The sequence below is a fragment of the Corylus avellana genome, chromosome 5 (genome assembly GCF_965113065.1).
Source record: "Corylus avellana chromosome 5, dhCorAvel1.hap1.2, whole genome shotgun sequence".
Taxonomy (NCBI): domain Eukaryota; kingdom Viridiplantae; phylum Streptophyta; class Magnoliopsida; order Fagales; family Betulaceae; genus Corylus; species Corylus avellana.
The window spans coordinates 23,527,771-23,555,386 of record NC_142494.1 but is presented as its reverse complement, the minus strand read 5'-3'; the positions used below and the strand labels follow the sequence as shown (position 1 = coordinate 23,555,386).

Genomic DNA, 27,616 nt, shown 5'->3' with positions numbered 1-27,616 from the left:
AGGAGAAGAAAAAGAAAAGGAGAAGAGAAGAAGAAGAAGAGGAGAAGATAAGAAGATTTTTTGGGTTTTTGAAGATTTTTTGGGTTTGACGTTTAGGTTTTTGATTTTTTGATTTGGGTTTTTGATTGTGTGAAGATTTTTCGGTGTGGGTTTGGGTTTTTGAAAAAGGAGATCGAAAAGAAGTGAGAAAAGATTTTGGAGAAAATTTTTGCAGAAACGAGAAAATTTTTTCATGGTGTAGGGAAGATTTTGTTGGGTTTTTCTGCACCACAGTGGTGCAGAGAAACGAGTGGTGCAGAGAAATTCGTTTCTTTGCACCACTCAATAAATTACCAAAAAAAAAAAAAAAATTAAATTAATACATTTTTTAATTGAAAAAAAATATTATTATTATTTTTAATTAATTTTTAAATTTCCTGATGTGTCAATTTTGACACGTCAGGAAATTTTCTGACGTGTTCAAATATAACACGTCAAAAATTTCCTGATGTGTCAAAAAATTTTGACCTGCTAAACAGTAACACGTCAGGAAAAAAAATTTCCTAACACCTATGCTTCTGACATTCAACACACATCAGGAGCGCCATGTCAAAAAAAAAAATTCCTGACACCTATGCTTCTAACATTTAACACACGTCAGGAGCGCCTTGTCAGAAAAATTTTCTGACGTGTCAGACACCCTGACGAGACCACTTAGGCTGGTGGTGAAGGGCTTTGTGCAAATCAGACCACATCGCAGCCTACTGCTTTTACTGATCCTTTTAGCGCTGCGGTGAAAGAACTGTTTGTAGATCTCCAAGTTGCAACGCCAAGGATTAATGGTTTCTTTGCAGCGAGCAAGAAGGAAGTGGTCGGTGGTGTTGGTAATGCAACAGTTGTGTATGCTGTGGCACTGTGTGTCGAAACAGTTAGTGAAATAGGTTGTCAGGATTGCTTGACAGTGGCGTCTACCAATTCAGAACGATGTCTTCCTGGTGCGGTTGCTCGGGCAGTTGATGCTGGGTGTTTTCGATCTGATCAGGTACTCAGACACACCCTTCTTTGCTGATAACCAAACTACTAATATTCTGCCCTTTTTAGGAAATGGTGATGAGTGTCAAATCTTTTATTTTCATATTGTTGGACAATATATATATATATATATATATATATATATTTTTTTTTTTTTTTCAGTACTTAAAAATATTGGTGATGCCATGCAGGAAGTTCAAGCAACAAGACAGCCATTGTAGGAGTAGTTGGGGGTGTCGTATCTAGGTGCTATTATCATTATAGCTTTGTTTGTCTGGTTTATAATACTAAGAAGAAGGAGCAAGCAAGTCAATAGAGGAATATTTAAGTGGAGGACAAAGGTTTTTTTTTTTCTTTTTCTTTTTCTTTTTCTAAATTAATCATTTTATAGCAGGTGACATACTAGGGGCAACTGAGCTGCGAGGCCCAGTTAATTACAAGTACAAAGATCTGAAATCTGCAACAAAAAATTTCAGTGAGGAAAACAAACTCGGAGAAGGAGGCTTTGGTGATGTATACAAGGTAAAACTCTTTTGTCCATTAGAAGCATGTTTGAGATTGTGTCTGAGAAATAAAGTTTTTAAGTTAAAGAACGCTTTTTGGCAAAAGCTTCATTTTTAAGCTTTTACCAAAAATGCGTTTTGGTCATTTTTAGAGCCGGTTTGGGATTACGTTTGAGAAATAGAGCTTTTAAGTCAAAAAATCATTTTCAAGTGTTTGCCAAAAGTGTATTTTGGCAATTTTTGTTCTTTTTAAACCCTTAAAAGCGCTTTCAATTTATTTTATCAAGCATGTACTTTTTTCTTTTAACGGATTTTTTTTTTTTTTTTTTAAATGTTAAACGCATTTTTAAGCACCTCAAACGTACACCCAAACAGGCCCTTAATTAGTTGTTATTAGATATTCATATAGATCTACCGTTAATGCATTTATAATCCTCTAGTTGTATGGTCGATTAATTTTCCATCCCTTTATCTTTGCATTATTGACTAGGGTACTCTGAAAAATGCACTACAAAAAATTCAATTTTCTTGACTACCCATTTTTGACGTGTCAAGAAGCTTGGAACGTCACTACACTTTAGTGACGTGTTAGTATTGACATGTGTCCAACGTTAAAAATAAGGGTGTCATCAATGGAGATTTTTTGACGTGTCACTATTTGCCACGTTAGTAATTGGTGGCGTGGCAAATAGTGGCACGCCAATAACTCTTTTTTAACGTGTCATGTTTTTACACGTCACCTTTTGTTGACGTGTCAAAATGACAAGTCAAAAAAAAAATACTGACGTGTTAAAATTGACATGTCAGTATAGTTATTGACGTGTCAAAATTCCCATGTCAATAACTATGCTGACGTGTTAACTTTGACACGTCAATAACTTTTTTGACGTGTCAAACCGTCAAGAAAGTTAATGACGTGCCATTAAATTGACACGTCAATAAATTACTAACGTGTCAAATTTTGACACGTTAGTAATTGTTGACGTGTCAAAATCTGCAACGTCACAAAAATTGGTCATTAATTAAATTTTATTTTTTGGCTCCCCCATATATATTTTTTGAATTTTTTGGGATTTCGCCCGAATTTCGGAGCTAACCTGATACACAATTTACATATCTAATACAAAAAAACTATCCATCAATCCATCAAAAGAACAAAATATATCCATCAAACGAACTAACACAAGTTGACGGGCTACCACGTCATATCTACTACATACGAACATATCTACTGCCACGTCAATCACAAATATACAAGTTCCATTTACTATATCCAATACAAAAAAAACAGTTTCAACAAACAATCAAACTTCCAATATATATATATATGTTCAACAAACAATCAAAGTCATTAGAGATAGTTGCTTAATCCAAGTCATCATCAGCATTATGACCGAACAACTGCTCCGCACTACCTACAAATGACAATACAAAAAATCAGCAAACAATATGATAGAATCTTATTAAGTCCTAAGCATTGAGCAACATGTCGATGTAAACAAACGTCATCATACTCAACAAATTCAGGTTTATATCTATACACTTGAATTTCCCATAGAGAATAACTTACATAGGGAGGTTGCACAAAAATCACCTTTTGTGCCACCAATAAGAAACTGACACATCAGCTAATTTCATTAGACTTATTCTACAAACAAAAACTCAACCGCACTATATTATACTCCAAAAAAATTAAAATTAATTTTTTTATTAAAAAAAAAAAAAAAAGCAGATTTCAAGGGGTGGCCGGTTGGCCACCCCTCCCCCACATTGGGTGGCCGGCCGCCACCCCCAGGCCATGGGGGTGGCCGCGCGGCCACTCCCATGGCCTGGGGTGGCTCGCCAGCCACCCCATAGGCCATGGGGTGGCGGCCAGCCACCCCAGATCCGGATCTGGGGTGGCTCGCCGGCCACCCCATAGGCCATGGGAGTGGCCGGTGAGCCACCCCCATGGGCTGGGGATGGATCTGGGGTGGCTGGCCGCCACCCCATGGCCTATGGGGTGGCCGGCGAGCCACCCCAGGCCATGGGAGTGGCCGCGCGGCCACCCCCCATGGCCTGGGGGCGGCGGCCGGCAACCCAATGTGGGGGAGGGGTGGCCGGTTCAAATCTGTTTTTTTTTTTTTTTTTAATAAAAAAATTAATTTTTTAATTTTTTTGGAGTATAATTTAGTGTGGTTGAGTTTTTATTTGTAGTATAAGTCTAATGAAATTAGCTGATGTGTCAGCTCCTTATTGGTGGCACAAAATGTGACTTTTGTGCAACCTCCCTATATAAGTTATTCTCTTTACGATTATATAAATGAGAATAACTTATATAGGGAGGTTGCACAAAAGTCACATTTTGTGCCACCAATAAGGAGCTGACACATCAGCTAATTTCATTAAACATTTTGTGCCACCAATAATGGCGAGCCACCCCCAGGCCATGGGAGTGGCCGCGCGGCCACCCCCCATGGCCTGGGGGCGGCGGCCAGCCACCCCAGATCCGGATCTGGGGTGGCTAGCCGCCACCCCATGGCCTATGGGGTGGTTGGCGAGCCACCCCAGGCCATGGGAGTGGCCGTGCGGCCACCCCCATGGCCTGGGGGTGGCGGCCGGCCACCCAATGTGGGGGAGGGGTGGCCAACCGGCCATCCCTTGAAATCTGCTTTTTTTTTTTTTTTTTTTAATAAAAAAATTAATTTTAATTTTTTTGGAGTATAATATAGTGCGGTTGAGTTTTTGTTTGTAGAATAAGTCTAATGAAATTAACTGATGTGTCAGTTTCTTATTGGTGGCACAAAAGGTGATTTTTTGCAACATCCCTATGTAAGTTATTCTCAATGGTAAATGCATTGAATTCTACCCGACAAAATGTTTCATAGATAAGTAGTTCCTGCACTGCACAATCGCATTTATATAGGCCGGACCCGTAACTTGCTCTGCAGTTGCGAATTTGTCGTTGTTGTTCAGCTGTGCTCTGAGCTTCGAGAAGGTGGCGTTTAGATTAGAATAGAAGGTCGACTCGTTGGACGCGTTGTATGGGCTGCAACCGGTCTGTAACAATTGATCTGTGGGTCTGCAACAACCACCGTCAACCACCAACATATTACGGTCATTGAGAACACCCCATGCATCTTTTTATGTGGGTTGATCATCTTTAGCTTTTTAAGATCAAAGCTCAGAAGTACGTAGCAGCAGCTGGTGTATGGAACTTGAGGAAGTTTGCCATATATATATATATATATAGAGAGAGAGAGAGAGAGAAAATGATGCTATAGATGAGAAATAAGGAAAAGGCAAGGGATATAAATACTAAGGGGCAAAAATACACCAGCTCTGGAAAACAAAATAAAAACAACGTCACCAACCGTACACGTGGAGATCGAACAGGTTTATCCGTGTGGTTATTGGTTAAACTGACCAAACGTTGCCAGGGTTGTCCTTGTCCAAGCAGAAGCCACGTTGTTGTTGTTTTTTTTTTTGTTTTTTTAAGCCGATAGGAAAAGGGATTACAAAGGAGAGATTTTCCCTTCTTGATTTTGATAGGAAGAAAAAAATAGGTGACCAAAGTACCAAATGAAAATATTTTCAAACACAAGATTTGAGGTAACTCATCTAGTTAAAGAATATGTATGCATGCAGTAATTTACAGTCCTAGAAACTTTGCGAACCTTCCAATTATATATGCAAAGAAAGCAAGTTTACATTAATATCTAAAATAATAGATGCAAAATTTCAATATCAAAAGAGACAACTACTGAATGGCAACGATAATATTAATTGCATCTCCTTCCCGCAAAAGCAAGTAAATCCCAAGAGAGGTAACAATTTGAGAGGCTAAAAGAGCAGCTTAAGCTTCACCAATAGTCACTAAAAATTATAGCTACAATTGATCACTCTTAACCGTCACATCAAAGTTAGCCTTGACAGTACCTGAGAGAGGATGAGACCAAAGAGAGATGGAAAGAGAATCATTCCAAGCAAGTTTATGAGCCTTCACACTGAATTTGTGATCTTCTGAAGAGTCGACTGACCGGGAGGAGACCATTAGAGTCGAAATCATTTTTTTTATTCAATGGAAAATTACGTCTATATCTTCATTTATTTAATAGAAAATTACTGTTAATTTAAAATTTCATTAACTTCTAACCGTTCAATATCACAATAGGTACACTTAATATTGATGTTCATATCATATTTATAATTAACGAGTATTTAACTAGGACCGTTGAATCATAATTTTTAGTAGCAACTACTTTATTAGATTTTTTTTAGATTAAACTTGATTTAATCTTACAATTGACATTAACGGTAAAGTAAATCTAACTATTGGCTCTAGGGGTGGGCAAAAACCCACTCCTATCGGCCCGGATTTAGTTGTTTTTTGGCGGAAACAGATTGGATTAATTTCTTCCAACCCGTGTAGGGCGGGGCGGGTTTCAGGTAGAAAAAATTTTGGGCAGCGGGTACCTGCCCCACCCCACCCTGCTAATCAACAAATAAAAATAAAAAACCCTAGATCTAACTCCTTCTAATTTTAACCTAGCCACCTCCTCTCTCCTAGAAAAATAAAAAAACCCAAGTTCCCTCTCCCTCTTGCCGCTCCCTCTCCCTCGCCAATTTTTGTTATGGCCATGACCGTAAGAGAGACGATGACGATAGTGTAGAACAAAGACGACGACGGCAAGAGAGAGAGAGAGAGCCCCAAATCAACCGGAGAGCACCAAAGCACAAGGATGACAACGAGGAAGAGCCTACCCACGATGACGATGGCGTAGAACTACAGGATGATCATGAGGAGCTGCAATCCGGCACCGATTCGCTCCACGAGAGCGAGGTCCTCTTGGTGCTTTGATTCAAAAACTGCCATGGCCAAAACACTTGCCCCACCCAACCCGCATTACCCGCTCCGCAAAATCCGAAATCTAGCGGATAGGGCTAATTGTATCCGGGTTACGGGTAGGCTTTTTCAAACCCACAAGGCGCGGGTCGGGTGAGAGAAATGATCAATATCCGACCCATGCCACCCCTAATTGGATCTTACTTATTAGAAGCATCCTAAGATCTGAGAAGATCGTCCTTGTTGGTGCAAAATCTTCATAACTTAAAAACAAAAGTAAAATTTTGTATAATGTCATTTTCATTAAGAGGGTGCAAACTCGTCACATACCAGGAATTATACTTTTAAAACTAAGCCAAAGCTATGATAATTGCTCATCTTTTTGTGCTCCAAAGTGATGATTTGTGGAAAAGAACACTTTATATATAGGTAGAATTGTGAGTCCACAACTTAATAAGCAAATGAGAAATGCTATTGGTCAATAAATTTCTCATATTTGGCTCATATTATATCTTATAATCAACTATTAGATTTGTGGAGCCCACCATTGATTTTTGTAGGGTTCACATAAAGCTATAAATATAATGGTTGATTATAAGAAAATATGAGCAAAATATGGAGAATATATTGACCCCTAGCATTTTTCTAAGCAAATACTCAACCAAAATGATGCGTGTGACGTGAGCCCTCTTTATTTTGATAAAACTTTTCTATCTTTTGTTAACTTGAAAATGTTTAAAATGAAAAACTGGGTTTTCTTTTAAAAGCAAGGTATATATATATATATATTGTTGTAGATATGTAAATTGTGTATCAAGTCAGCTCCGAAATTCGGGCGAAATCCCAAAAAATTCAAAAAATATATACAGGGGAGTCAAAAAGTAAAATTTAATTAATGACCAATTTTTGTGACGTTGCAGATTTTGACACGTCAGTAATTTATTGACGTGTCAATTTAATGGCACATCATTAACTTTCTTGACGTGTTGGTTTGACACGTCAAAAAAGTTATTGATGTGTCAAAGTAAACACATCAACATAGTTATTGACATGGCAATTTTGACACGTCAATAACTATACTGACGTGTCAATTTTAACACATCAGTATTTTTTTTTGACGTGTCATTTTGACACGTCAACAAAAGGTGACGTATAAAAACATGACACGTCAAAAAAGAGTTATTGGCGTGCCAGTATTTGCCACGCCACCAATTACTGACGTGGCAAATAGTGACACGTCAAAAAAATCCCCATTAATAACACCCTTATTTTTAATGTTGGACACATGTCAATATTGACATGTCACTAAAGTGTAATGACGTGTCAGGTTTCTTGACACATCAAAAATGGGTAGTCAAGAAAATTGAATTTTTTGTAGTGCATTTTTCAGAATACCCTAGTCAATAATGCAAAGATAAAGGGATGGAAAATTAATCGACCATACAACCAGAGGATTATAAATGCATTAATGGTAAATCTAGATGAATATCTAATAACAACTAATTAAGGGCATGTTTGGGTGTGCGTTTGAGGGGATTAAAAATGTGTTTAACATTAAAAAAAAATTCCGTTCAAGGAAAAAAGTACATGTTTGATAAAATAAATTGAAAGCGCTTTTAGGGTTTAAAAAGAACAAAAATTGCCAAAATACACTTTTGGCAAACACTTAAAAATGATTTTTTTGACTTAAACGCTCTATTTCTCAAACGTAATCCCAAACCGGCTCTAAAAATGACCAAAACGCACTTTTGGTAAAAGCTTAAAAATGAAGCTTTTGCCAAAAAGCGTTTTTTAACTTAAAAACTTTATTTCTCAAATACAATCTCAAACATACTCTTAATGGACAAAAGAGTTTTACCTTGTATACATCACCAAAGCCTCCTTTTCCAAGTTTGTTTTCCTCACTAAAATTTTTTGTTGCAGATTTCAAATTTTTGTACTTGTAATTAACTGGGCCTCGCAGCTTAGTTGCCCCTAGTATGTCACCTGCTACAAAATGATTAATTTAGAAAAAGAAAAAGAAAAAAAAAAGCATAAAACATCATAAACTAAAATAGTAAAAATAAAATAAAATAAAATCCTTTGTCCTTCACTTAATTACCTCTATTGACTGGCTTGCTCCTTCTTCTTAGTATTATAAACCAGACAAGCAAAGCTATAATGATAATTAATTGCACCTACGACACCCCCAACTACTCCTCCTACAATGGCTGTCTTGTTGCTTGAACTTCCTGCATGGCATCACCAATATTTTTAAGTACTGAAAAATATATATATATATATATATATATATATATATATATATATATATATTGTCCAACAGTATGAAAATAAAAGATTTGACGCTCATCACCATTTCCTAAAAAGGGCAGAATATTAGTAGTTTGGTTATCAGCAAACATGGGTGTGTCTGAGTACCTGATCAGAAAACACCCAGCATCAACTGCCCGAGCAACCGCACCAGGAAGACATCGTTCTGAATTGGTAGACGCCACTGTCAAGCAATCCTGACAACCTATTTCACTAACTGTTTCGACACACTAGCTGTGCCATAGCATACACAACTGTTGCATTACCAACACCACAGACCACTTCCTTCTTGCTCGCTGCAAAGAAACCATTAATCCTTGGCGTTGCAAGTTGGAGATCTACTAACAGTTCTTTCACCGCAGTGCTAAAAGCATCAGTAAAAGCAGTAGGCTGCGATGTGGTCTGATTTGCACAAAGCCCTTTATTAGAAATGGGTCTTGGGCCTAACTCAACCTAAAAGCTAGCTCAAGAGTTGAGGTTTTCCCTCACCTTATAAATGGCCAATCTCCTTAATACCCAAGCAATGTGGGACTTCCAACACGCCCCCTCACGTGTAGCGGGAAGACATCCAAGCCAACACGTGTGACAATGGGTGACGGTGGGCCACAGCCAATTAATTGGGTTAGGCTCTAATACCATATTAGAAATGGGTCTTGGGCCTAACTCAACCCAAAAGCTAGCTCAAGAGTTGAGGTTTTTCCTCACCTTATAAATGGCCAATCTCCTTAATACCCAAGCAATGTGGGACTTCCAACACCCTTCACCACCAGGCTGAGTGGTCTGGTCATAGAAGCTGCTGCTCTCGTACCTGTAATTATTTTAAAGAATATTGTGTTAGAATATTAATTAAATGAAATATATTAGAATTTTAGGATAAGCTGATCAAATAAGTAGTAATTTAACATAGTATCAAAGTAAAAATTCTGAATTTGAACATTGTTTCCGTAATTTAATTTCCATTAAAGTGACAAGTGGATTTTAGTAACTACCAAGAAGCGATGGTGCACAAAACATATAGTTAGATTATATATTTAGGATAATGAATACCATTAATAAATTGGGGAATGCTAAGGGCTTCCTTAATATTCATAGTGTTTTCTTAGTCTTACATGGATATATTTTTTAAAAAGCAAAAAAAAAAAAGTAGCCATTATTTATTTCACTTGATTTTTAAAAAATAATATTCGACCAAAATAACACAAAAAAAAAAAACATTTGTTTGGCAAAGCCTTTCATTTTCTTTTGTTACTGTTTATTACCATTTTTCAAAAAAATCAACATCAAAACATTCTAATTTTTTTTACTTTTTATATCACACCATTCACTTTTTACTATTATTTAAATAAAAAAATCACTATAAAACAAAAATTTTTCACTTTTTCATATCACTTTTTCACTTTTTTATCCCAAACATTATTACATTTTTTTTTTTTTTTTTACATAAATTTTTATCAACTAGTGTCTAAGGAAAAGAATTTGCCAAACAAAGCCCAGCATTTTCCTAATTTATACCACGTACTATGGTCTACAAGTCGTTGGTTGCTTTCAGTCAATGCCGGCACAGCTGTGGAATTATGAGCCACCAATAAAGACCCAAATGGAATTTTTGCATGCTTTGGTCCCACTAACCACTAGTCAAATTATAGACGTGCTTTGGACTTGTACATGGAGTCCAGGTCTAAGTGGGTTCACACATATCCCAACGAATTCAATAATAATTTCAAAAATTAAAAAAAAAAAAAATTGAAAGAATGAGTAGAGAAAAAAAAAAAAAAAATCATTTCTCATCACAACGATTAATGATAGCAAATTAATTATTAAAAAGAATCGCAATTCCACTTAATTCTAAGCTTCTTATCGGTCTTTAAAAAGTAATTCAATCGACTCAGAAAATTCTTTTCAAAGAGAAGACTTCCCAACCATAGAAACCAAGACCTCCTCCCCACCAGTTCAATATTCAATCGACTCTTGATGGTTGCGTCATGTGTGCACGTTTCACGCTGGGAAAAAAAAAAAAAAAAAAAAACATAGGGTGTAATATTTATATATTTATATAATGGTAAATACATTGAATTCTACCCGACAAAATGTTTCATAAATATGGTCAACTAGTGGACGATGCACAAGCAAGAATTGCTTTACTACCTAGTTAGCTAATTAGGAAGCATATTTTGTGGCACATAGTTTAGCAAAAGTTGCAATTAAACAATTTTTATGTTGTATTTATGATATTGTTTTGTTAGTTTTTTTTTTTTTTACCGATACATGAAAGATGACCAATAAACAAAAAGACTAATGTGATACTTTCAACTAATTTTTAAATGAATTCTTAATAAATAAATAAAAATCAATAATTCATATTTTTAGCGTTACACTTACACCTTAAATTAATTATATCATTCTTTTGACTAGTAGACTAAAAAAAAAAATGCATAAATATTAAGAAAGAAAGCGTGGATCGATGGAGGTTGTAGTAGTACACGTAGGTACCTGAGGAAGCAGCCATCGTAGATGACGCGGGCACCGTTGGCGGCGGAGCAGTTGCGGATTTGAGAAACGGCGGCGGTGAAACAAGCGAGACATTCAGCACTAGAGAGGTAGTTCCGGCACTGCACCAAGGCTGGCAAGGCTTGGGCGGAATCCCGTGGAGTTGCGAATCTGGTGTTGGTGTTGTTGGTCAGCTGTGCTCTGAGGTTTGAGAAGGTGGCGTTTAGGTTAGTATAGAAGGACGACTCGCTGGACACGTTGTATTGGCTGCAAGCCTTATTTAAGAGATTGATCTGTGGGTCTGCCAAAACCACACCCGTCAACCACCACCATATTAACAATATCACCCCATGCTTCTATCTATTTCGGTTCATCGATTCTTCAGCTCTTTTAGATACGCACGTAGCAGTAGGTGAAGTTTGAGAGAATGAGAAATAATTTTGAAACCAAAAGAAATAATTATCAAGGTTGTCCAACCCGATACCTTGAGGTCGAAGAAGACTTGAAGTCAAAAACTTTTTTTTTTATTCGATGGAAAACCTTGAAAGACGTCGTCTGAACATGATATATGAGGACAAAACCTTGAAAAATGTCGTCATATATCGTCATGTTTAGTTAATTATGGTGAAAGAGTATTTTTATTTTTTTACTTTTGAAATAAAGACAAAAATACCTATTCACTATAATTAATTAAATATTTTTTAATTCATTTGAACTGAAGAGTATTATAATTCAATGCCGTCCATCAATTAAGCACATAAATGATTAATTAATGTGCATTACACCCAAAAGAAAAAACAAAAAAACAATTAAATGAACAACAATGTACTCATACCTCATAAAAAAAAAATGGTTAAATACTTTATTACTCCATGTTGTTTAACAATTTTATTTTTTTGTCTCTTAGAGTTTAGTTTATATCATATGAGGTACCTCGAGTTTACATAAAGACGGATATAGTACCTCCATCTAAATTTCATTCAAAATTTTATAAAGTCACGTCAGCACCATTAAAAAATTGACGCGTGTTCATATACCTAATTATGACAACATATTTTCAACCGTGAGAGGATGATATAGATCAATCGTCCACAACTTGAAGAAGTATAAGCCAAAGGATGTATTGTACTTACGATTCAACAAGTACCGGAGAGTTCTCTTAACCTTCGTTCAAGGTTCAACAAGTACCAAGAAGAAAAGTATACCCTTAAAGCAGACTTAAAAAAAAAAAAAAAAAAATCTCTATTTTGAAAGTGCATTTAATGTCTAAACCTTATCAGTTATCGTTCAGAGTTAAAATTTCAAAAATAGTCATTAAGAGGTAGTTCAATCGGCTGGAACCACGCTTAATGAAGCGGAGCTTAATAGTTTGAATTTCCCTCCCCCTCTTATGTGGACATGTCAAAAAAAAAAAAAAAATCTGTCAAACCTTGCAATTCGTAACAAAAGGAATGCAAGAAAAGAAGAAGAAAACTCAAAAACAAGTGGAAAACCAGAGAGGAAAACAGAGAGTGAATCAATTCATTGATATATTGAATTCAATCTGTTTCAAGATACATGAATAAGTATTTATAAGTTTAACAAGTCTTCTAACTACTAACAACTAACTCTAATTGGTTATAACAAATCACCAACACATTTACAACAACAAAAAATACTGTTCACGTGTATACTGTTCACGTGTATAAAAGACTCTTTTCTTATTCTGCACTCTCTCTTAATACTCCCCCTCAAGGACAATTGTCAAGGATGACAAATGTCCTTGACAGACATCTTCGAGAGTAGCCTGCTGAAATCCTTAAAGCCAAGGCCCTTAGTGAAAATATCCGCCAACTGGTCTTGAGAAGAAACATGCAGTGTTTTAATAAGTCCCAGTTGAATTTTCTCTCTAATGAGATGGCAATCAATCTCTATGTGCTTAGTCCGTTCATGAAAAACTGGATTCGCAGCAATATGTAAGGCAGATTGACTGTCAGAAAAAAGTAATGCAGCATGTGGATGAGGAATCTGAAAATCTTTAAGTAAAGAAAACAACCACATGAGTTCACAACAAGTGGAAGCCATGGCTCGATATTCAGCCTCAGCAGAAGATCTAGACACAGTCTGTTGCTTCTTGGATTTCCAAGAAATCAAAGAATCACCAATAAAGATGCAAAACCCAGTAATGGACCTTCGAGTATCAACACACCCTGCCCAATCAGAATCTGAGAAAGCCTTTAAGTGAAAATCAGATTTTGCTGAAAAGAAAAGACCTTGTGCAGGAGAATTCTTAACATATCTCAAAACTCTAGTAGCAGCATCTAAGTGAGATTGTCTAGGTTTATCCATAAACTGACTTAGGATTTGCACTGAGTATGCTATATCTGGTCTGGTGATGGTGAGATACAAAAGTCTTCCAACTAACCTCCTATAAGAAGTAAAATCTGATAAAAGAATACCCTCATCTTTTGACAACTTCAAATTCTGCTCAATTGGAAAACTGACAGGCTTGGAAGCAAGTAGTCCTGAATCTTCAAGAATCTCTAATGCATATTTTCGTTGACATACAGAAATACCATCAATGGATCTAGCAATTTCTAGTCCTAAAAAATATTTCAAAGGTCCTAAATCCTTCAACTTAAACCTATCATTCAAGAGAATGATAAAATCTGCAACTGCCTTAGGATCATTGCTGGCTATGGCAACATCATCAACATAGATTAAAAGAGCAATGTAAGAGGAACCTTGGAGCCTTGTAAACAGAGAGTAATCTGCCTTTGACTGAGTAAAACCAAGGTCTATTAATGTGGCAGAAAATTTGGAGAACCATTGTCGGGAAGCCTGCTTCAAACCATACAATGATTTTGTTAATCTGCATACCTTATTCTCCCCCTTGCTGCCAAAACCAGGAGGCATAGTCATATAGACTTCTTCATCTAGGTCTCCATGTAGAAAAGCATTATTCACATCCAATTGATGCAAAAACCATCCTTTAGCTGCTGCAAGAGCTAAGAAACACCTCACCGTTGTCATCTTGGCTATAGGAGAAAAAGTTTCATGATAGTCCAACCCTTCACATTGAGTGTAGCCTTTAGCTACCAACCTAGCCTTGTACCTCTCAATACTACCATCAGATTTCTGTTTGATCTTATACACCCATTTGCAGCCAATAGCAGTCTTGTTTGGAGGTAAGACAGTAACAACCCAAGTGTTATTTGCTTCCAATGCTGAAATTTCAGCCTGCATAGCCTCACGCCAATTTTTATCTTTGACAGCTTGGTGATAAAACTTGGGTTCAATGTTAAGTGAAGTGTTAAGGCAAAAAAGTTTATGAGAAGAAGACAGGTTATCATAAGAAAGAAAATTAGACAATGGATAAGAATTACCTGAATGAGTAGACATTGCAGTTGATTGGGATGGAGAAGATGAGACTAGTTGACAATGATAATCCTGCAAGTAACTTGGTCTTGTTTTAATCCTAGTGGATTTTCTAAGGTGTGGACAAGACATCGGATTAGGAACAGAAGATGGACTAAGACTAGAGGAAGGATTAGGATCAGGAGGTGAGGAACTTGGTTCAAAATTCAATTCTGCAGAAGGTGCTGAACCTGAAGCAATAGGTTCAGAAGACGACGAAAATGGTTGTGAAGATGTACTGGACAAAGCTGGTTGTGATTGACAAATGGGAGAAGGAATGGATACAGTTGAATTAAGAGGAAAATCTGATATATCATATGAATCAGAACTTGGAAAATGAATGGATGAATGAACAATGTCATCATGAGAAGTAAATGATGAATGGTCTAAATGATGAGCAAAAGGGAAAATGGTTTCATGGAAAATAGCATTTCTGGAAATGATGATAGAATGATCATGAAGACTAAAGAATTTATATGCTTTCATGGCATATGGATATCCTATAAAGATGCATGGAATAGCTCTAGGATCAAATTTTGTTCTATTTCTGGACAAAGTTGATACATAAGCTAAGCATCCAAAAACTTTGAGATGAGAATATGATGGAAATGTGGAATATAGCAGCTCATGAGGGGATTTGTTTGAAAGAAGGGGTGTAGGTATTTTGTTTATAAGATGAGTAGCTGTGAGTATAGAATCTCCCCAGAATTGTAGAGGAAGATGAGATTGAAATCTTAAAGCTCTTGCAACATTTAACAAGTGTTGGTGTTTTCTCTCAACAATGGCATTTTGTTGTGGGGTTTCAACACAACTAAGTTGATGAATTATGCCTTGATCAGAAAAAAAAATCTTTCATTTTAAATTCAGCACCATTATCTGATCTAAGACATTTTACTTTGGTTTTGAATTGGGTGAGAACAAGTTGAATGAATGATTTTAGAATAGAACTAGTTTGAGATTTGTGTTGCATCAAATGAACCCAAGTAAATCTTGAATAGTCATCCACAATTGTAAGAAAGAAAACAGAACCATTTATTGACTTGGTGGCCATAGGACCCCAAATATCACAATGAATGAGATCAAATGGTAACAAAGAAACAGAAGTGCTGACTGAAAAAGGAAGTTTATGTTGTTTGGCCATTGGACAAATGGAACAAATGCTAGTAGATGTACAAGAAATTTCAGGAACATGTTTTTGTAATAGCCTTATTCTAGAAATGGAAGGGTGCCCTAGTCTATAGTGCCAAACATCATGTGATGGCTGTTTGATGGAATTATAGGAAGCATGTTGTTGAAATGAAGGAAATGGCGCAGCTTGGGTGTGAGCAGAGACCTTGTCTTCTTGCATCAAAACAAATAAACCAGCTTCTTCCTTACCCACCCCAATCGTTCTCCAATGGTACAGATTCTGTATAAAACAATATCCAGCAAAGAAGATGAGACAACATCTTAGATTTTTAATAAGTTTGCTAGCTGAAATGAGATTGAAGGTAAAAGATGGAACACACAAAACTTCAGTCAATGTAAGATTGTCTGAAAGTTTGACAGTGCCTATGTGTGTGACAGAAGCTATAGATCCATTTGGTAACTTTACATGTGTTGAAACTATAGCAGTAATAGAGGTAAAAAGGGATGGACAGCTAATCATGTGGTCAGTTGCACCAGTATCTATAATCCAAGAAATGTGTTTTTGTGTGAAATGTGGTACAACATTAGCAAATGAAGCAGAAAAAACAGAAAATTTTGGATTATGAGGTTGGAGATAACCTGCTATGCTAGCAACTGAATTTGCAGCAAAAGATTGAGGGGATTGGATGGGGTATTGTTTTAGCAATTCCATCAATTGTTGACACTGCTCAGAGATCATGGCCAGAGGAGGATTACTCAATTGCTGAACTTTAGTCAAATCAGTTCCCTGCACTTGATTTGATGAATGTGGAGCAGAAAAATTTGGTTTGCTTCGGGTGAACTTAAACCCTGGTGGAAAACCATGGACCTTGTAACATTTTTCAACAGTATGACCTGATAGTCCACAATGAGAGCATATGGGGCGATCCTTCTTAAAGTTCTACTTAGAAAACCTAGGCCCTGATGAAGTGGCTTTGGTCATGTAGGCAGCATGATCATGGGAATGGCATATGGGTGAGGCAACAGGATGGGGCATAGGAGATGCAACAGAGTTAGGGATAGGGGTTCTAGTCATGAGGGCAGAGGTATCATGACTAAGGGAATTGATAGTTATTTCCCTTTGTTTTTCCTCTTGAATAATAAGAGAAAAAACCTTATTGATGGGTGGAAGAGGGTCTGTTAGCAAAATCTGTGCTCTAACAGTTGAAAAAGAATCATTCAGACCCATCAAAAATTGCAGAACTTTTTCTTGGCTATAGAGCTCAAGAATGGACTTCATACGACCACAATTGCAACAATTGCATATAGAAATAGGTCTATAGTTATTGAGTTCTTCCCATAGAGCCTTAATACGAGTAAAGTATTGACTTACAGAGGAATTTTCCTGAGTGACAGCGGAAATGGCTTTCTGCAACTGAAAAACACGAGGACCATTTCTTTGAGAGTATCGATCTTTGAGATCCTGCCACATAACTTCAGCAGAAGTAATGTAGATGATAGTAGAATAAATCTCCTTGGAAACTGAGTTAAGAATCCATGAGACTACAAGATCATTACAACGAACCCATGCATTGTAATAACTCTCAAATACTGAAGGTTTAGGAAAAGAACCGTCAATGAAACACATCTTGTTCTTTGCACTCAAAGCAACAAGCATTGAACGGCTCCAGGTGCTGTAGTTTTCTCCTGACAATGGCTGAGGAACTAGTAAAATCCCTGGATTATCACCACTGTGGAGAAACAAAGGGCTTGAAGGGTCAATGGGGCGAGTGTTTGCAAAAGGATTAAAGAAATTGTTTGGAGGATTCTCTTCCAAATTGTTTGGACGAGTGTGACTGGTTGGAGGTTGGTTTTCCATAGAAATCGAAAATTCTGAAGGAGGACGTGGGTGAGCAGAAGACGATGGAAGTTCTGCCATTGAAAATGAACTGAAAAATTGAAAAAAAAAAATCACAGTTGTGATTATGGCTCTGATACCATGTTAAAAATGAGTCTTGGGCCTAACTCAACCCAAAAGCTAGCTCAAGAGTTGAGGTTTCCCCTCACCTTATAAATGGACAATCTCCTTAATACCCAGGCAATGTGGGACTTCCAACACGCCCCCTCACGTGTGGCGGGAGGACATCCAAGCCAACACGTGCGACAATGGGTGACGGTGGGCCACAGCCAATTAATTGGGTTAGGCTCTGATACCATGTCAAACCTTGCAATTCGTAACAAAAGGAATGCAAGAAAAGAAGAAGAAAACTCAAAAACAAGTGGAAAACCAGAGAGGAAAACAGAGAGTGAATCAATTCATTGATATATTGAATTCAATCTGTTTCAAGATACATGAAGAAGTATTTATAAGTTTAACAAGTCTTCTAACTACTAACAACTAACTCTAATTGGTTATAACAAATCACCAACACATTTACAACAAAAAAATACTGTTCACGTGTATACTGTTCACGTGTATAAAAGACTCTTTTCTTATTCTGCACTCTCTCTTAATAAAATCAACAATAATTTTTTTATTCCGAATAAATTACCAAACACCTTTAATACCACAAATTATAATTCATTAGGGAATGAATTTCATTCCAATGTAAACCTATAGCTTCAAAAGCCTTTATCCAACGCACACAAGAAACTATGTATCAATCTTTATACACAAAGTGACAGTACTTGAGAGTTTCAATTATGTTTTACATTAACGACCAGGGACCTGAGAGAGACAGAGGCAGTGGCATTAGATGTAGATGATGCGGTTGAAGGGGATGTGTACGTGTCTCCACGAACCTTCTTCTGATCAGTATCAACGTAGGCTGGCTTGCTTGGTGGCTGCCGCTCCACTGACCCTTTGCTTTTGAGCAAAACGACAACTTCAGACATTGAGGGCCTCAGAGCAGGTGATGATTGAATGCATAACAGAGCAATCTCGATAATTCCTTTCACTTCTTCTGTTGTATACTCGTTTGGGTCTAAGGTTTCGTCCACCAACTCCTGATGCTCGTCATTCTCATACAATTTCCATGCCTATTAATTGCAACGTCAAATAGGGGAAAAAAAGTTTTAGTATTGTGATGATATTGCAGTATATATATAAGCATATTTGATATGGGAAATTACCCGCTCAAGGAGGTACTCGCCATTGGGATCATTCTTCACCTCGCTCATTCTTCGGCCACATATAATCTCAAGAACAACGACACCAAAACTGTAGATATCTACCTTCTCTGATAACTGACCATGAATTGTATATTCAGGTGCTGTATACCCTCTAATGGATTAATTAGATAAAATTAGCTATCATTTAATAATGGTAATCAAGGAACAAAAAGAACAAGCTTAAAAGAAAGTGGGGTGGTTAATTCTATAACTTGTAACTAGTTGAATTGGCTTACAATGTTCCTGCGAATCTGGTGTTGAGATGGCTTTTATCCTCGGGTAGAAGCCTTGCTAACCCAAAATCTGCAATCTTGGCTTGGAAATCATCATCTAGAAGAATGTTGTCGGTTTTAATATCTCTATGTATGATGCATACATGGAATTCCTCGTGGAGATAAGCAAGGCCCCTAGCTGTGCCCATGATTATATCATTTCTTTGTTTCCAGTTGAGAGACCCACGTCTTTCACCTATGTCAATCTCATTATAATGTTTGAATTAAATACAAGTTACAAAACAAGTCAAAAGATCCCATTTAAACGTTAAATGCATTTATGTGAAAACATTGAAGAGTTGAGCTTAAGTTACCAAACAAGAATTTATCGAGGCTGCTGTTTGCCATGTATTCATAGACAAGAAGTAGTTCTGGTCCTTTGGTGCAACACCCAAGAAGACGGATCATGTTCCGATGATGAACATTACTTATAAGCTTCACTTCACTCTCGAAATCTGCCTTTGCCCTTGAAGATTGGCTAATAGCTAGTTTCTTTACAGCAACTATCTTCCCATTTTTCAGAGTACCCTAGTCAATAACGCAAAGATAAAAGAGATAGAAAATTAATCAACCATAAAGCTAGAGGATTATAAATGCATTAATGGTAAATTTAAATGAATATCTAATAACAACTAAGGGCCTGTTTGGGTGTGCATTTGAGGGGCTTAAAAGTGCGTTTAATACTCAAAAAGTCTATATGAAGAAAAAAAAAATACACGTTTGATATAAAAAAATTAAAAACGCTTTTAAGGTTCTAAAAAACTCAAAAATGTTCAAAACACACTTTTGACAAAAGCTTAAAAATCGTTTTTTGATTTAAAAGCTCTATTTCTCAAACGCAATCCGAAACAGATTCTAAAAATGACTAAAACGCATTTTGAAGCTTTTGCCAAAAAAACTTTTTTTTGACATAAAAGTTATATTTTTCAAACACAATCTCAAACATACTCTAAATAAGTAAAAGAGTTTTACCTTGTATACATCACCAAAACCTCCTTCTCCGAGTTTGTTTTCTTCACTGAAATTTTTTGTTGCAGATTTCAAATCTTTGTACTTGTAATTCACTGGGCCTTGCAGCTCAGTTGCCCCTAGTATGTCACCTGCTATGGAGTATAAAAAGGTTATGGTCAGTTCATATAATAACTGCTCGCTTTCTTTATACTTTACAATATATGACACAACCTTACAAGTATACTCACAACAAAACCTTTAGTGTTTACATTAATTACCTCTAATAATTGGCTTGCGCCTTCTTAGTATTATAAACCAGACAAACACAGCTAAAATGAGAACAGCACCTACGACACCCCCCACCACTCCTCCAATAATGGCTTTCTTGTTGCTTGAACTTCCTGTAATTAAAAATAGGGCATCACCCATTTCAGTAATTAATATAAAGATTTAATACTAATTACGTACAAAGCAGGAAAATTGGAAAAAAGATCTCATTAATTACTCAAGACTCACCATTTCCTAAGAAGGGCAAAATATTAGTAGTTTGGTTATCAGCAAAGAAGGGCGTCTCTGAGTACCTCAGGAAACACCCAGCATCAATTGCACGACCAACTACACTAGGAATACATACTTCTGCATTTCTGGACGCAACTGTCAAGCAATCCTGACAACCTATTTCACTAATTGTTTCAGCACACTGCGCCACAGCATACACTGTTGCGTTACCAGCACTACCAACCGCTTCCTTCTTGCTCGCAGCAAAGAAACCATTAATCCTAGGCGTTGCAACCTGGAGATCTGCTAACAATTCTTTCACCGCAACACTAAAAGCAGTAGGCTGCGATGCTGTCTGATTTCCGCAAATCCCTTCATTTCCAGGCTCAGTGGTTTGGTCATAGAAGCTACTGCTCTCGTAGCTGAAAGAAAATTTAAAAATTTGTTAGAATGTTAATTAAATAATTAATTAAGTTTACTTTATTAATATTTTGATGTAAATGGTAATTTAATATATATGGTTTGAGAGTAAAAGCTTTTAGTTGGAACATGTAGTTTAATGAGGTGCACAAAACATGTAGTTTGATATTGAGAAATGCTATTTAATATTTTTCGTCATTTCATTATTAGGGTTAAATTCATTTTACCCCCTGAAGTTTCAAGAGTTTTTCAATTCAAACCTCAATGTTTAAAAATTGACAATGTACCTCCCTAATGTTTCAAAAATTTTCAATTCAAACCCTCCGTTACTAATTTTTGTCTAGTTGGACGAAAATCATCCCACGTGCGTCTCACGTGGGATTTTGATGCCCTCTATTCTAATTTCGCTTTCATTAAAACCTATGAAATTAAGTAATAACTCTTAATTTCATAGGTTGTAATGAGGGTAATTACATAATTTAATAGGTTTTAATGAGGGCAAAATTGGAATAGAGGGTGGCAAAATCCCACGTGAGATGCACGTGGAATGATTTTCGTCCAACTAGACAAAAATTAGTAACGAAGGGTCTGAATTAAAATTTTTTGAAACATTAGGGGGGTACATTTCCAATTTTTAAACATTGGGGTTCGAATTGAAAAACCCTTGAAACTTCAGGGGAGTAAAGTGAATTTTCCCCTAATTATTATTATTGTTATTATTTTTAAAAAATAACTATTAAATTTGTAAAACCCACTTAAGTGAAGGTACTGTAAATCTTGCATATCGAATGATTAATTTCAAAGAAAAAAATAATATATAGCATTGCTCCTTAGTCGTTAGATATAATAATTTATAGTAGCCTAACTAGTAGGATAATGAATACGATGTAGTACCATACTATGGTCGACAGATTCGGATCCTCTTCAGTGCAAAATTGACTAGAAAATATCTAGTTAATTGTCAAAAATCTCTCTAAAGAGATCCTGAGGCCATAAATGAACATGTCATATTAATAAAAAAAAATTAATTAAATATTATATATTTTTTAAAAATAATTAAAATATTAAAATATTAAAATATTAAAAAATAATAAAAAAAAAAAAACTTAAGGGGTGGCTGCAAGCCTGCAACTGGGTTGGCCAGCCACCCCCTTAAGTTTTTTATTATTATTTTTAATATATATATATATATATATATATATATATATATATATATATTTTTTTTTTTTTTTATTAATGGGACACATGTTTCATTTATGAAAAACGCTAAAATATATTAACAACTCCACATTTTGCCCATAAAAGTCCAAGTGGCAAGATGTCACATCATATTTTTAGTGGAAGGAAAAAGACAAAAAAAAAATAATAATAATGTGGCATCTTGCCATATGAATTTTTATGGGCAAAAAATAGAGTTTTTATTAGATTCTAGCATATTTCTTCATTTATAGTCTCAATATCTCTCTAGAGAGATCTTGAACATTGACTATATATTTTCCGGTCTATTAATTTAGACTAGAAACATTCATGGAGGTGTTTGTTAAACAACACCCCCCACTATGGCACTGTTCATGTGTAAAAATAAAATAATGATTGATACGGAAAAATGAAAAAAGTGGTATTAAAAAATGAAAAATTTTATTTTGTAGTGATTTTTTTATTTGAATAGTAATAAAAAGTGAATGATTTGATATATAAGTAAGAATGTTTTTTTTGAAAAAAATGAAGTGAATAATGTGATGAAATGTGGAGAAATACGGGTGGATGGGGTCCATGGCGTGGGATTTAACAAACAAGGATGCATGTTACATGGTGGGCTACTTAAGTTAAAGTCAATGCCCGCACAGCGGTGGCCGGTGGAATTATCTGTCTAGATCTACCCATTGCCAGCTTAACAAATAATTATATCGTCGTTTAATTAACAGATTCTTAGAAAACAAAGCGTGCCAACTGTTAACTGTATAAACCAATTAACCCAAGTGGAATTTTTGAATTCTTTCGTCCCCAGTCCCCACTAGTCAAATTAATATTCAATTCAAGCAAGTATAAAAGAAAAGAAAACACACGATTGAGGGACAATTAATGATTACAAAATTAATTATTAAAAAAATATGTAATTCCACCGAACCCCAAGCCTCCAAACCCATAGAAACCAAGACCTCCCCACTGGTAAAGTTAACATGACGATGGTTGCGTGTGCGTAAGGGCATTTCGTTCCAGAAAAAAACTATAGGGTTTAATATTTATATAAACCATAGTTATATTTTTATTTTAATAATGACCATAGAAAAGGGTTAGTCAATTTAATTTTTTTATTTTATAAAAGCTTAATTTCATTTAATAAATAAACAAATGATATACAAATACAATATCAATCTGCATTATTTTATTATAATATAATGATCGAAAGCGTGGATGGAGGGTGTATACCTACCGGAGGAAGCAGCCGTCGTAGATGACGCGGGCACCGTTGGCGGCGGAGCAGTTGCGGATTTGAGCGACGGCGGTGGTGAAACAAGTGAGGCAGTCGGCGGTAGAGAGGTAGTTCCGGCACTGGACCATGGCGTAGGCGGAACCCGTGACTTGCTGTGCAGTTGCGAATCTGGTGTTGGTGTTGTTGTTGAGCTGTGCTCTGAGGCTGGAGAAGGTGGCGTTTAGGCTTGCATAGAAGGCCGACTCGTTGGACACGTTGTATTGGCTGCAGCCGCTGTTTAAGAGATTGATCTGTGGGTCTGCAACAACCACAGCCGTCAACCACCACCATATTAACAATATCATTGACAACACCCCATGCTTCTTTCTATTTGGGTTCATCTTCAAGCTCGGAAGTAGTACGTAGCAGTACTTGGTATATATATATATGAGTTAGTCAGTTTAGTTGGGTAAAGTTTCATGTTGATTTAATTAGTAAACATAATTTAAATTCTCTCGGTCAACTATATTGGGCTAATAGGGTTAGTTTGGATAGAAATTAAGTATGATAAAAAGGATCGATATAAATTTGAAATCCAAAATAAAATAAAAAATAAAAAAATAAAAAAACAATGTCACCATCGATGACGGGGTTCAGTGGTACGGTCTTGTAGTTATGTACCCACTAAAGAGCGAGTTAAAATCGTGTAATGAAAATAACTCACTTTTGATTAGTATTAGTCACTTTGTCAAATCCTCCCCCACGGGCCCCACCCCACTACGGTCAACGTTTGTTTATGCCTAGTCGTCCACTCCACTCTGCCATTTTTTTTTTTTTTTTTGAATGTCCATATTTGAGGATAATGGTGATGCAAGACTATATTGTTTATGCCTGGTCGTCCACTCCTTTGCTCCTTGCTCTGATGTTTGCTGGTGTGTCTTGGTGTTTTTTGTTGTTTTTTCCTGTATTTTCTTGCTTGTTTTATTGTCCTGGCGTTTGAGCTTAGGACGTAAATAATTTTCTGGCCTTTCAGGTCGAGAAGGACTAGTTTTGGCGTGGTGCTTTTGCTCATGCCTGGAAAATGGCTACCTATATCTCAGATTGAATTTGTACCGGACAGATTTGTTCTATAAGCTAAAGATTAGGCATGGATTAGCGGATGTAGACGTCATAGAATTTTAATATAAGATTTGTATGTTTTTAACCTCTATGACGTGTAATCATTTAGCTTCGGTTATGAATTTTAGAGCTTTATGCTCTATAATTATAAGAGCTTTTATGCTCTTGATTATTCATGAATGAAATATGAATGAATTTCTCTTAAAAAAATAATAAGAAGAATAAGAATAAGAAGAAAAAAAAGCTCTCTTCCACGAGAGAGCTCAACCCAACATTACTCCTTTCTTCCAAGCTAGATTTGTTCGTCTTCGCCGTTCCTATCCACTAATGCCCCACTCCACCACTTTTCCCAACCTACTACAAAAAAAAAAAAAAAAAAAAATCAATTTCTGACTTGGCTACAGTACACGACTTTTTACCACGTCAGTAAATATTTTTCTGACGTGGCAAAGTTGGCACATCAGTAATTACTGAAGTGATTTTTTAACACGTCAAAAATTTCTAACATGTGAAAATGCCACGTCAGAAATTTCTGACGTGGTAAAATGCTGGCATGTCACTAAAAAAATTAGCTAGACATTCAACTTGTTCCCTCTCTTTTCCCTCTTTTATTATTTATTCTTTTCAGATCTTCTTTTTTTTTCTGGATCTTCTTTCCCTCTCTCAATCTCCCTCTTCTCTCTTCACTACGGCCAGCTCCCTCTTCTCTCTCAGTCTCTCTGCACGGTAGCAAAAGAAAAGTGGGCGCAGAAGAAAAAGAAAAAGAAAATGAGAAGAGAAGAAGAAGAGAAGCAAAAAAAAAAAAAAAAAAAAAAAAGGAGAAGAGAAGATAAGAAGATTTTTTGGGTTTTTGAAAATTTGTTGGGTTTGACGTTTGGGTTTTTGATTTTTTAGGTTGATTTTTTGATTTGGATTTTTGATTTTTTGAAGATTTTTTGGGTTTGAGTTTTTCAAAATGGAGAAAAGAAGAGAGAGAGAGTGTGAGAAAATGGAAAAAAAGACTACCGTGACACTAGTCAATAATTCATTTGGAATCATAAAAATATAGTATTTACCGTTACACTTACACCTTAAATTAATCGTATCATTCTTTTGACTAGCTAGCTAGTAGAATAAAAAAAAAAATGCAGAAATAAATAATAAGAAAGAAGGCGCGCGTGGATCGATGGAGGTTGTACCTGAGGAAGCATGTTACAATCCTAGGTCTATTAGTAATCTATTAGTAGTCTCTGCCTTGTCTCTTAACTTGGTTAAGAGTAATCTTTATTATTTCCATATGATTGTTATTTTTTCTTATTTCTTGTTAATGTCGTAGTTCTTAAATAAATAGGATTTCCAAGTCCTTGTTGGAGTTGTAAGGTATTTCCTTTATGGTGCCTTATGTCTCCCAGTCCTAGTAGTATAGGTTTACAAACTCTAGAGTAAATCTATGTCGGTTGTAACCTCTATTTAAAGCAGACTTTTGCAATAATATTGGCAGAGAATATTTCAGTAAAATTAACACTTTGTGTTGTGAGGTTTGGGGTCTCTCTAACGATCTCAATTTTCTGCAATCATAGGTAGGAAACGCAGGACTAGTCCTATTTTTCTACGTACCCAAGGTCCAGTTATGAGATCTATTACTTAGGCTCGTAACAAAGCAGCCATCATAGATGACGCGGGCACCGTTGGCGGCGGAGCAGTTGCGGATTTGAGAAACGGCGGCAGTGAAACAAGCGAGACAGTCAGCACTAGAGAGGTAGTTCCGGCACCGCACCAAGGCTGGCAAGGCATGGGCGGAATCCTGTGGAGTTGCGAATCTGGTGTTGGTGTTGTTGGTCAGCTGTGCTCTGAGGTTGGAGAAGGTGGCGTTTAGGTTAGTATAGAAGGACGACTCGCTGGACACGTTGTATTGGCTGCAAGCCTTATTTAAGAGATTGATTTATGGGTCTGCCAAAGCCACACCCGTCAACCACCACCATCTTAACAATATCACCCCATGCTTCTTTCTATTTCGGTTCATCGATTCTTCAGCTCTTTTAGATACGTAGCAGCAGGTGAAGTTTGAGAGAATGAGAAATAATTTTGAAACCAAAAGAAATAATTATCAAGGTTGTCCATACGGCTGAAATAGCGGTTGCGGTTAGTGGTGGCGGACGCAGGATTTTTCCTACGTGGGGGCATTTTTTTAATGAATAAAATAATTAAAATAACTAAAAAATAATTAAATATAAAAAATAATTTTTTGGTCTTCTTTTTGCATTGCTGTATTTTTTTAATGAATACAAAAATAAAGTTGAACAAAAATATAACCAACTGAATAAGAGTGCGTTTGGGAGTGCGTTTTTTTAAAAATAATCTGTGATTTTAAACCAAATCGCAATTTTAGGGTGTTTGGGATTGCGATTTTAAAAATGCAAATTTTAAAATCGCAAAAAAATCTGCGATTTTCATAAGCTGATTAGAGGGTGCTTATTTGAAAAAGTGCGAATTTAAAACAAAATCACGATTTCTATTAAAAAGATATTTGGCGCAATAATTACTTTTTTTTTTAATGGGAATGAAAAAAATACCAAGAATACCCACCTAAAATATATTAAAACCCTTCTTTTCTTTTCTTTTTTTCTTCATCCTCGCTGTCTCATTCATCCTTTCTCCGCCCTGTAGCAGTGTGCATCATTGTTGTTCATCTCTCCACCCCTCTACCAGGTAATAATCTCACCTTAATATTTTCTTTCTCTCCATATAACTCCTTTGCATTTGTAAAACTTTTCGCTGTTTAGTGTTCGGTGTTATTTTATGTGGTTTGTATAATTACTGTGCCTTTTTATATATGCGTTTATGTTCTTCGACCATTTCTACATAGTAAAGTTGTGATTTTTTTTTTTTTTTTCAAAATTTTATTTAGATTACCGTGCATGCATAGTGATCTGCAATCCATCATAGTATGCGTGTACAGTAACCGTGTGAAGCTTTTTCTTTTTTTTAAAAAAAAATTGTACAGTGACCAAGATGATGATTTTTCTTTGGTCACTGTGCACTGCATAGTGATGTGCACAGTGACGATTTTTTATGGCTTTTTTTTTTTTAAAAGGTATTGTACAGTAATAATTTGTGATGGATTTTTATTTTTATTTTTTAATGGGTACTGCAC

General features: G+C 36.1%; 1 protein-coding gene and 1 pseudogene across 1 annotated transcript; both read right to left on the bottom strand.

The window, feature by feature from the left end:
- Nucleotides 1–12,879: 12,879 nt before the first annotated feature.
- LOC148585943 (uncharacterized) lies at nt 12,880–17,579 on the bottom strand (annotated as a pseudogene).
- Nucleotides 17,580–18,336: 757 nt separating this feature from the next.
- On the bottom strand, nt 18,337–23,765 carry LOC132182077 (cysteine-rich receptor-like protein kinase 2). The gene is made up of 8 exons (XM_059595283.2): nt 23,386–23,765; nt 20,550–20,953; nt 20,312–20,434; nt 20,055–20,182; nt 19,397–19,610; nt 19,047–19,278; nt 18,772–18,922; nt 18,337–18,678 (listed from the first exon to the last, which is right to left on the bottom strand). Exons 1-8 carry the CDS (start codon nt 23,763–23,765, stop codon nt 18,337–18,339), a joined length of 1,974 nt encoding a protein of 657 aa, XP_059451266.2.
- Between the last annotated feature and the right edge of the window lie 3,851 nt (nt 23,766–27,616).